Consider the following 12,143-nt stretch of genomic DNA (forward strand, 5'->3'; position numbering starts at 1 on the left):
AAAACGGTTAATATATCCAGAACCCTTCAATGTGTGTGGCTGCTTCGGAGGTGGTGCTCAAACCAACGTTGCTTCACACCACCGTAACCATGGCTGTGAATGGCAACACCGCTCCCATAACGACGGCTCCCCATCCATCTTCCTTTCTTTCCAGCTTCTCTACAAAGTACACATGCCACTAGTACCGTATGCGTTTCTCATACTACTTAAATTGTTTTAATGACTCGCTCGCTATCTTGGATCGTTCCTTGTTCAACTAGTTTATTTTGTTTCCTTTGTTTTGTTTTGTTTTTTTTTTGTTAGAAATGCTGAACGGGTAATTTTGTTCTACCTTAAAATGTTCAAATTCTAATTTTACCATTTTCCTTTTTATATAGTACTTGAAAATAAAAAATTCCATTTAGAAAACGGAAAAATTGGGAAAAAAAAAGGGAGGGGGAGTTTCCATTTAGGATAATGAAACGGACACGTACCCCATAAAACGCAAATCATCTAAATTGCACAGAACAATACGCTAGAAATTCGACTTCCATTAAAAACGAAGGAAATACCTTCTTTCCTTCTTTTTTCACTCGATGCTTCAAGGTGCAACATCAAGTTTTCCTTCTTTTTCTCCTTAAATTTGGCATTGCACGGAAATATCTGGAAGAATCCTTACCATAATCATCGTCGCTGATAATTTCCTGAAAGCTTGCTACCTCCGACCTATCCCTATTTGCACTCTCATCTGGATTCTTGGTGGTGGTGGTATACGAAGTATCCAGGTTCCCCAGTCTCTCCGCCTGAACAGGGTTCACTGCTCTGGTGGGGCTCTTACTGATGTCATCTTCCCCCAATCCCGAGCACTTTGATGGATCAGATTCAAATGTCGTCACTTTCCCCGGGCACTTAGATGATCCCTGCAAGTCCCCATCAGTAGTATCTTCGTCCAAGCAAAATCCACCTCCCACTGACAGGTATTCTTTGGATAACTCGGTATCGGAAACGATACCATTGGAAGGACTGGAGTTTAGTTGATCTGTCCCCATATCTTCTTTAGCTTTGCCAACACCATATCCATCACCCTTTTCGAGAAATTCCCAGGACAGTTCTTGATCAAGATTTTCACTCTCATTAATTTTGCTTGGAACAGCTGCTGTAAGATCCTCGAGCAAGTCTGCAGACGACACTTTCCTTGCTCCACTACCCTCCCTGGAGCTTTCATCACCCCAATCGGGATCATCAGATTTCAAGTTAAACTCAGAGTAGTTCACTTCCTTCCGAGGCCTTCTCGACTGAAATTTCACAAATAGAATACCAATCACAACCAAATAGAAGGAATGACGACAAAAACTATTTAGAGCGAGGGAAAAAGGGCAGAGGAAGTCCAGGTGAACTAACTGATCTTCCTAAAGACGCCTGGTAAGACTTCTAATTAGACTGATGAAGGGCTGGAATCTAATCAGTTTTAGTGAAACTGAATGAAATGATTATCCACTACTGCGGGTATATTAAGGCTTAAGTGGACCAAAAGGTACAAACAACGTTAGGAGCTGATTAGGACTTTTAAGAATATGGGATTTATTTAAGCTAGTGAAGAAAACAATATTGCTCAGATCAGGTCAGATTTTTCCAGACATGGTCAGTTTGAAGCTGCTATCAAGACATTTACCAGCTTATACTCTTCATCAATGCTTAGTGCAACAGCAAACTTTAAGATCAGAACGAATGATGAGACACAAAATACAAGACTTACTCTTCGTACTTGGTGTTGCTCTCCAAAATTAACTTGGACATCTTGCGCACTGTCGCTATAGATTTCATCATCCGGGCTAGATGAAGAATATTCTGAAGAATGAGATTTAATTCCTCCTTTGTTAATAGGATGATCACTTGCTCCACCTCTACCTCTAGCTTTACCTCTTTTCCTAACAGTAACTCCTCTACTTCGACCTTGAAAGTTTTCCTCACTGGGTAATCTGTTCCTACTCCCACCACCAGGGTGTAAAGGTCGTCCCAGGGATCCTATATTTCTCAACTCCGTTTCATTTACTTTTTCTGTAGTCTTGGCCTCATTCCCAACATCTGCATATTCTTGTCCACTGGAAGCTTCTTCTAGTTTGTCCCCCGCCGCAACATCTTGGTTTCTTCTTCTTTTCTTTTTACTTATCAGGCCATCTTGCACAGACTCATCCATCAAGTCCAAGGATTTCTTCCCTGTTATACCTCTGACAGCTTTTTTGATCCTCTTACTCCGAATTTTTGCAAATCTTTCATTGAATGTGTAAAATGCTTCCAACCGCAGTTGAGTCTACAGCAATCAAGGCAGAGAAACACCAAGACATCATCATGCAGCAAAAAAAAAAAAAAAAATACAACAGTACAAGCAATGACATTCACATTGCATTTGAAACTAGAAATGCAATACAAGAAAAACAACTTGCATGTCATAATTTGGATAGAACTCTTTCAGAATCAATTCAACATCTAAACCAGCAAATAAGATAAGAGTTCATCAAAGAGCTAAGTGCCTTTTTCCTTATGCATCTGCCAAAGAAGTGAACAAATGGAACCACCAAAGGACTGATAGTTAAATCCTGAACGCAAGATCTTCCTCATACTATGGGATAGACACTACTTGTGAAACAGGACATGAACTGTTAAATATGAGAGAGATGTATGGTTGCCCTCGAAACTTCTCAATACGGAGAGAAAGAGAGAAGATGAGTCAACCTCACGTTTATTGTACTCCTTCAATACAGGAAGCAATAGTTCATCTGCCTTTTGGGTGCTCCATCCAAATTTCTCCCAACACAATCTGTATCAATACCAATTAAGCTAAGCAACACAGCTCCCAACAAGTGCTCAATGTAAAACTATAAAAGAAAATGTCAAATGCAAAGAAAGAACTGAACTTTCCTATGCATTTTAATTTCCAGTGCAACTGTCTATTTTCTTGCTAAAAAAGAAACTGATATTAAAGAATTTGTCACAATAACAACCAATAAGTGCCACCTATCAATCCTCCCTCTCCCTCCCTTCCCCCCACCCACAAATTGAAGGATCAAATTATCTAAACCAGGAACAAATAACTTTACAACAACACTTGTCACTCAACAATCAAACAAGTCTCAGGTTCTAAAATGCCCCAGAAGACTATTTCAAGCGAGACAAGCAGAAAACACATACTTGCGGAGAACAAAATGATCTGGCTTCCCCCACGAGAAAGGCTCGGTTGACTTATCTACTTGTGGAGATGAATATGCTGAAATAACAGCATCACTCGGGAAAGAAGAAGGAACGTGCCAGTTTTTGCTCACATTTCTCTGCATATAGAACATTTAATGAGTGAACATAAAAGCCAAGAAAGAGCAGTGTCCCTTACCAATGCATGTAACACAACGAACACGAGAATCACGACAGTACATGCTTATTCATAAAAATCTGCTTCAACTTTTGGGTGTCATCAACAGACCCAGAAACATCTGCATCACGTGCAGCAACTCCACTTAACTTGGCATCTGAGCAATTCATATCAGTCTCACCAACTTGTGACTGTATCTGCTTTGAGCTACTCCCTGCTTGCAAATCAAACTTTCCCAAAATGGATGGATCTGGTGATTCAATCCACTCACGAAATCTACGGAGGCCATCCTCTTCAGGGAAAGCATTTACAACCTCGATAGCATTTACAATGCCAATTCCACTAGAAAAATTTTGTACATTAGAACAGACCAGACACGAAGTCATAATGTACTCTGAACCAAGATAATATAAATCAGGAACTAGAACTAAATAAAATGAAATCAATACAGCATGCCAGCACATCTTCAGCCTCAACCACAAAGCAACAAAATAAAGGATTGGAAATTCTGTATTCCTGATTGAGTTGATCGAGAAAAGGTTTTACCTTACACCTTCAGTGTAGTCACTTCCAAGCAGCAGTGCCATATGAATTAACTTTTCCCGATTTAAGCCAAGCTCATTCTCTATGTCCTGGCCAGCCAGATAAATTGCATCAACATTAGATAGCCCATGCTAGAATGTGAATGTTATTGCCAAGAAGATTAAGAAGCTATGGCATGGTTAAACATAAATACATGGGATAAAAAGGCAAAAAAAAAAAAAAGAGAGAAGGAAAGGAATCAAGGATAGATCATCCTAATCTCAAAACAAGTAATATTTACACACTGCCATGGAAAACCATCGCAAACTAAACTTAACATCATGCCAGGGCATAAAGACAACTAGTTCTGGAGCTTTCTTATTTTTTAGTGCTTCAAATGTGAGTAAAGAGTAAATGAAATCCCAAATTGAAGACGACACAAACCTTCATAAAATATGTCTCGACATACTTGCGATCATCAAAAATGTTCTTGTAGACATTTCGTGCGCCAAACAAGAATGCATCGGAATCATCAGTAACTACACCATCAACAAGGTTTACAAGTTCCATGAATGCACATTGAGCTTCAGCTTCCATGGGTGCAATAATAAAAGGTAAGCCAAACATTTGAAGTAACTCCTACAAGAAGGGAAAAAAATGAAACCCAACAAGCTTGATAAGCTTTGCTTCGTTGAACCAAAAGATACAAGATTTGGATAAACAGAAAGGGACAATGTTCCCTAAATGAAAGAAGAACATGACAAAAGACAGGAATAAAAAATTTATCAGTATCTAGGCATGCTTTTGACTTGAAATAGAAACACCAGTCATGAATCAGGTTAGCAAACAATAAGGAACTCAATTTTAACAAAATTATCTAGAATTCACAAGAAGATCCTGCTCAGACTCTGAATGGTTATGAATGTACAGCCATAATATCTGGATCCACCAATATTTAAGAACAATATAAAGTCATATCACACCTGGCATTCAGCAAACATTTCACTGCTTACTGATTCAGCATTTCGCTCAAGCTTTTTCTGCTTATCTCCAAGTTCTCTCTGCTCCTCACCTAAAAGTAGCACTTCCTTCTCCAATCTAGCTTCTTCCTTTCTGCCATATGATGAACCATCTTTACCCAAATGTTCTTCTCCACATTCATGAACTTCTCCCTCTCTGCATTGTTGAGCAGTGTCAATCATTAAATCTTTCAAAGAGGATCCTTTTATTTCAGTTGTCCTATTCAAATGGCCATCTACTACTGCCTCAGCCTCAAACCCATTATGTAAAGCATCTGCAAAAATGGCATCAGCAAATCAGTAGAATGATGAGTTACAAATGACAGGAACATGTCGACTAACTTTCATTACCTGCAACAATTCCATCCCCAGTGCCAGAAGCAAGCTGCGCTTCGAATGGTGAAACATCCTTTTCTTGTACAGGGGTGCCACATACTTCTTGGTGCGAAGTATTATTTCCACTCACATCTTGCATTAGTGGGTCTACGAATGGGTAGCTTCCACATGCTTTTTCAGGCAAAAGATCCTTCGTACCATAATTACCTTCTAAATATGGAGTCAAGTGGCCGTCCAAAGAACTATTGGTCTCCACAATGTTACCATCAGGACTCCTGGTGTTCTCTTGAACATGACAAGGGGACTCATGCTGTTGATTATTAAATGTGGAGGGAGGTTGTGACATTTTTCCATCCACTTCTTTATGAATAAACCCAGAATTCTTGCTCAAACTAACCACTGCTGCCGTTGCTCCACACTTTTCATCCTCATCAGGTGTATCAACAAGCCTTTGATCACCCAGGTCCTGAAGACTCCTCCTTATTGCTTCCTTTAGATTAGCTTCTTCTTCCAAAGCACCTTTAGAAACAATGTCCAAGTATTCACCAGAAAAGGAGGCCTCTTCTCGGATACCAAGAGAACCATCCTCACATTCCAAATCATTCTCATCACGCATACCATCTGGCAGAAGTGGCTTACCTTTCAGTTTATTGTTTGAAGTACCAGCTTCAACTTCAATATCTCCATCCTCCCACTCAGGTTCTGAAGCAGAATCCAAAGATTGTTTCTTTGAGAGAGAATCATTAATAGAAAATTCCATTACTGGATCTCCTGCAACTAAATGAGCAAATAGATCATCATCCTCACCACCCAGTTCATGCTGACCATTATCGTCAAAAGATATCTCCATGGAAGTTCCAGCATTCAATATACTTTCTTCATTGTTCTCATCAACACAAGTCATTCCATTTGAATCCTGATAACAGGTTGCTAAATTTGGGATCCCCTTAGAAGAATTGTGTGGTATATCAACTACACTGCTACAATTGGTAGATTCTTCTATTGCACTTTTAGTCATGCACACACTCTCTCCATCAATCTCTTTCATCAAATCCAAATTTCTTTGCAAATCTCGAGTCATACGAATACCCATAGCTCTAAGTCTACTCACTCGAACCCGACCCCTTTCATCCAGATATGTCTCGACATCATTCTCAAAATTCCTTTGAGGTTCATCAACAGTAGATCCAGCCACAGCAGTGTGTTTTGTTTTTGATGCAACATCATTGACAGCACTTATGGAAGGGTTCGCTGGTGCTGTTTGACTTTGTTCACTTTTCTTGCTCCCTTCTCCGGTAGATGTAAGGAGCCTAATAATTCAAGTGCACAATAAGTAATATTATTGCTTGAAGGACGGTGTCTCAGACAAAATTTTAAAAATAAAAAAGGCTCGTTCTTGAATTTAATACTCTATGCAGATGTATTAAATTCAAGAATGAGCTCTGTTGAGCAGAAACCAATAGTCAAAAATCAAAAGATGTTCACTTACTGTTTGTCCCCACTGAAATTTGTTGAAAAAATAAATTCTCGATTTGCTTCAGAAGCAATTCTTGAAGTCTGTACCCCACCCACTCCCCTTCCTGCAGCAGATTTCTGCACTTCATCTATCTCACGGCGGAAAGCAACTGTTTTAAGATAAGCTTGTATCTGTAATTCCGAAAATCTAGAAGGGGCCTATTTGTACATTCGAAGAAAATGCCCAGAAGCAAAAAAGAAAAGAAAAAAAGAAGGATGAGGAACATCCTAAAGAGTCTGCAACTTTAGCATTACTTTAGAGAAGATGGATAAACATAAAACAGTAAAAAGCAGGAAATGACACAAGCTGACACACAGTCCTGAAAAAACCTAAACACTTGCAATGAGGTAAAAGACTGCAACACTCAAGAAGCATTGAGCATTTCTTATCTACATCAGCAAGAAGAAATCAAAAGGTAACAAGTATATCTTTGTACCACATATAAATATCCTATCAAGCTACTGTAAACCAAAGAATCAACGATCTAGATTTAAAATAAAACCAAATATGTAATTTGTCTTACTAGTAATTACATACTGACAGCAGAAAATACAGTATAGTTTTTAAAGCAAACAAAATAAAGTACCTTCCCAAAAATTTTCCAGGAGATGCTCAACATCTATTAAAGGTGCTAAACTATGACTACAGCTCGTTTATATACATTTACCTCTTAAGGTGGTTGAGATCATACCTTCTTAACCCGTTGATACTTTTGTCTATTCTCAGCCATCAATCTCTCTCTCATCTGTGAGGAAATCAAGATATCAGAAAAGAATAAAGCTTTTTTTTTTTGAAATAAAAGTTTGACAAAGCTTTGTCTATCAAAACTTCTTATATCTATATCTATATATATATAGAGAGAGAGAGAGAGGGAGAGAGAGAGAGAGAGAGAAGCAGTAAAAATATTAGCTTCAGACTAGTCAACCCATAAGCATATCACCAAATTACCTGAACGAGAAGATCAAGTTGCATGGATGGAGGTAAGGCAGCTAAGATAGCAGGATCAATTTTTCCATGCATGGTTGGCTGCAATTGATTGAATAGAGTCAAACAAGACACCACTTAGATCTTCTACAATCTTAATATCATCGCAAAGCACAACAAAATCAGTCTCTGTCAAGTAGAGTAGGTCCAAAAACTAAATAAGCAATAGAAATGGAGCATATTGTGTTTTTAACTTTGATAACTGTAAAAATGATCCTTAATCCAAATATGCAGGTAAAAAGATGCAACTTTTGGTGACAGATTGATGGCTAAATTAGAAACTGCAGCAATGAACTCTAGGTGGTAAAGGTTTCAATAATGTGTCAGATATTCCTTGCCCTAAGCTCCAGAATTGTAAACTTGGATATGGTTCTTATTCCCCCTGAACCTCCTCATAATATAACTAGAATATCTGACAAGAAAGAAAAGCTCACAAGGATCATCTCTTCATCCTCATCAGCACCTTCTTCTTCTTCAGTTTGAATCCCCACACCAGATGATGACTCAGCAGCAGCGAAACCTTCATCTTCCTCCGCTGCAAGTGATGCTGCCAACCTTGATTAACTCAACATAAAAAAAGTAAGAATTTTTTTTTTTATAGCCATACACTTCCTTTCAAACTTTCACAACTACAAATAAACAAGATAACATAGTTTAGCGCACACATTTCATCCAATGCTTCCTGATTGTAACCATCTGTAAACAATAAGCTTTGTCCTGATGTCTCCTGCGCCATCTGTGCTTCATCTGTCGCGACCTTTTTACCTTTAGCATCATTAGTCCTTCTCTGTTTCTCAAGTTCAGCAGCCAGTTCTTTCAATCTTATTTGCTTGAGCTGTTAAAAGGGTTGAACAGAAACACGTATTACACACACAGATGAACCAAATTTCATCCATAATACAAGAAGCACTTAATATTCCTTTTGCTTAAATTAAACAATTAAAGAGGCATCTCATTTGCTATTAGAAAAGGAGAACATAAAACAAGGAAAACAATACAGAGCATTTGATAATAATTGGTGGAAGAAATAAGGGACCTGATTGAGAAGAAGCTTCTCCGCGGTTTTTCGAATCTTGGCTTGAGCATTCTCGCGCTGGCGGCGGCGGGCGATCACAGTACGGCGTTTAAGAGCGGGCGTGCCGCCATCGAAGATGAAGACCGGCTTGGTTCGGAGGTAGAGAAGCTTGCAAATTCGTCGGAAAAACCCCAACAAATGAGCGTTCCTTACCATCTCTCCTTTCTCGTCTCTCATCGCTTTCATGAACTGAATCATCCATATACTCGCGTCTAAGCATAATTTAAGTGAGCTTACAATTAAAAAATTGACATCAATAGTTCACGACTACAATTCTCTTAATATCATAACTGAATCTAGCATCTGGCATGATTAGGGTTGGAATGGAGAAACGAAGGGGCTCACCGATTGCGAGTCGCTTCCCGGCAAGGGTTTCCACGGAAACGCGGCGACCAACGGGGGCCAAGAGGTCCCACAGGCCGTGGACGCCCATATTTTAGCTTATTTGATGCTGCCTGTCCCGTGCAGTGTAATAAAACCATCACCCAGTTTTCTTTTTGGAATTTTATCTGGGATGCTTTTGCCGCCAAGGAAGGAGGAGCTAACTGATGACTTTGCTGCTGCAAAGTCGGTTAGCCGAGGTTGCCAAAACGACAACGTATAGCCGATAGGAAGCTCGAGCGTAATTGGGTGGTGCGGTTATGGGTTATGGGGGAATTAAAGGCACAACTATTGTTAATTGCGGGCAGGTTTGGAAGCCAGGTTTTTTGACAAGTTTTTTACCTACTAATTTTTTAACAACTTTTATTACAAGAACTCCAAAATTTTTTTTTACCTACACACTTAAAATATCCAAAACACAAAAAAAAAAACTCCCTTCCCATTCTCTTCTTCTTCTTCCCCCATCCCAACCCACCACCACCTTCGTCGCCGGCCACCACCTCCGCGCTAGTTCCGGCGCCGATCACCTCTTCCGTGCCGGTCTTCTTCTTTTTTCCCCCTTTTTCCCTCTCCCCCTCTTCCTCCCCTGCCATCCTCCCCTCTATCTTTTTTTTTCTCTCTGTGTCTCCCTCACTCCTCCCCCACCACTCTTCCCCTTCCCCTTCCCTTCTGGCCGATCTGGTCTAGCGACCAGATTGCACGGGGGAGGGTGAGGGTGGCGGGGGAAGGGGAGGAGGGGAGGAGGGGGAGAAGGAAAATTGCCCAAAAAAAAATTTCATTTCGCTGCTTCATCTGCCGCAAGAGCAAGGAGAGGAGACGGAAGAGAGGGAGGGGAAATGTGAAAAAAAGAAAGGGCAGAGGGAAGGTGAGAAGCGGGAAGGGGAACAGGGGAGGGGGAAGGGGCAGAGAGGGTGGCGGGGGAGAGGGGAGGAAAGGGATGGTGGCATAGAGGGGTGGCGGGGGGAGTGGGAGGGTGGCGGGCAGAGGGGGGAGGAACGGGAAGGGAGTGGGAGGGGGGTGGCGGGAGAGGGGAGGAAATGGGTGGCGGGGGAAGAAAGGGAGGGGGAGAGGAGAAAAGAAAAAAAAAAAAAGAAAGATAAGTGGTGCTGGCGGAGGTGCTGGAGGTGGGAAGCAAATGTAACGGGGAAAGGAAGAAGAAGAGAAAGAAAGAAAGAGAAAAAGAGAAAAAAAAAAAAAGAAAAAAGAAAAGGGAAAAAAAATTTCACCTTACGAAAATTTCTACAAAATTTTTCACATTACAAAAACTTCTATAAAAATTTTTCAAAAACTTCTAGAGTGCACTACAATAAAATTTTAGACAAACTCCAAAAAAACTCAGGTTCCAAATAGGCCCTGCATTTCGTTCTATGATTTTCACCATGTGCAAAAGCATGAGCAAATTATCTCGATAGTCACTACATTTTTTGAATAGTTAAAATTTGATCATTTAATTTTTAATAATATGTTTTTATCTACTAAATTATCAAAAATATAAACTTTCAATCATTTCATTTGATTCTACCGTTAATTCTATCAGATATAAGGGTTTGTATGATTCACGAGACGTGCTATTAATAGTTAAATATGGCAAAATTAATAGTAAAATTAGATAAAATTACTCAAAATTTATAGTTTTGATAAATTTATTAGGTACAAATATACTATTAGTAGTTGAGTAGCCAAAACTCGACTATTCAAAAAGTATAATGATTACCTGAATAATTTGTCAAAAAAGGAAATAATATGAGATCATTATTTAATATGACAACCTCAATTTCTCTGTTATCAAATATTTGGAGAAGAGACATTAAAACGTGTTTTTGTACGAAAGTGATAATACATCACCTCTCTTAGAGAGACATTTAAAAAATATTTTGTATGAAAGTACTAATATCATCTAAGTTACAAAAATTGCTTGTAATTTAAATAAAAAGATAAGATATAATAATTTTATACTCCCTCCGTCCCACTTTGATAGTCCTGTATTCCTTTTTCATCTGTCCCAAATTGTAGTCCACTTTCTAATTGAAGAATGTAGTTGTATTTTAATTTTCCTAAAATATCCTTATTCAATGTAAGTAGTTGTTACTATAAACCTACCCTATTTAACGAGAGTTGATTCTTTTTTTATCATTAATTCAATTTTCCATAAAGTTGTACCATATTTAATGTGAGGGTATTTTAGGAAAATAGCAATCTAAATTTACTTTTCCAACAAAATTAACTATTTTTTCTTAAACTGTGTGAAAAAAGAAACAGAACTATCAAAGTGGGACGGAGGGAGTATCTTTTGGGGCACTTTTTTTTTTGTATTTGTCTTTTGTTGACTCTTATTTAAATAACATAGTTAGTTTCATTCATCTTGTTAACTTCAATTGACCCGGTATTCAGTGGCGGAGCCAGAAAAAAATCTTAGTGGAGGCAAAAATAACACTAAAATTTTTTATCTACTTTTTTTTCTAGTTTTTTAAGCGCAAAAAATAAATTCACCAACAAGTACAAATGATACGTATATTCCATGAAAAACATAAAAAGAGAAACTCAAAATTATTAATGTAATAATAATTTTATTTCAAAAACTAACTAAACTATTTATAATGACTCACGATGAGTTTTCATATTTTGATAATGGTTTATAACTTTTTAATTTTGAACTTCACGAAATATATTTTTTTCAATATAAGTAACTAAACTAAATTTTGTGACCTATTCTTTCACATATTTTCTAAAAAAATTTTGGGGACATATTTAAAATCATGTCAAAATTATATATGTATCAAAGAAATTTAAAGGAGGGCACTGGGCCCTGTGCCCCCACCTTAAATCTGCCCCTGCCGTATTTCGATGTTGTTGGGCTAGAAGCAGCATGAGAAAAGCCGAAGCAAGCATCTATTGGAAGAGAATTTTGACTAGATAAGTTTGCAACTTGCAATAGCAATAAAGGAAAAATCAAGAAATTGAAGGGCT

The 12,143-nt window shown here is 38.5% G+C and overlaps 1 protein-coding gene across 1 annotated transcript; it reads right to left on the bottom strand.

Annotated features, from left to right (window-relative positions):
- Nucleotides 1-447: 447 nt before the first annotated feature.
- On the bottom strand, nucleotides 448-9,236 carry LOC113753863 (DNA repair protein UVH3). The gene is made up of 16 exons (XM_027298126.1): nucleotides 9,141-9,236; nucleotides 8,757-9,007; nucleotides 8,386-8,555; nucleotides 8,155-8,275; nucleotides 7,685-7,762; nucleotides 7,428-7,481; nucleotides 6,710-6,894; nucleotides 5,236-6,530; nucleotides 4,849-5,159; nucleotides 4,310-4,504; nucleotides 3,890-3,975; nucleotides 3,406-3,685; nucleotides 3,169-3,305; nucleotides 2,713-2,797; nucleotides 1,736-2,290; nucleotides 448-1,274 (listed from the first exon to the last, which is right to left on the bottom strand). The coding sequence occupies exons 1-16, from the start codon at nucleotides 9,226-9,228 to the stop codon at nucleotides 594-596; spliced, it is 4,572 nt and encodes a 1,523-aa protein (XP_027153927.1). The 5' UTR covers nucleotides 9,229-9,236; the 3' UTR covers nucleotides 448-593.
- Nucleotides 9,237-12,143: the final 2,907 nt, after the last annotated feature.

The sequence above is a fragment of the Coffea eugenioides genome, chromosome 11 (assembly GCF_003713205.1).
Source record: "Coffea eugenioides isolate CCC68of chromosome 11, Ceug_1.0, whole genome shotgun sequence".
Classification (NCBI taxonomy): Eukaryota; Viridiplantae; Streptophyta; class Magnoliopsida; order Gentianales; family Rubiaceae; genus Coffea; species Coffea eugenioides.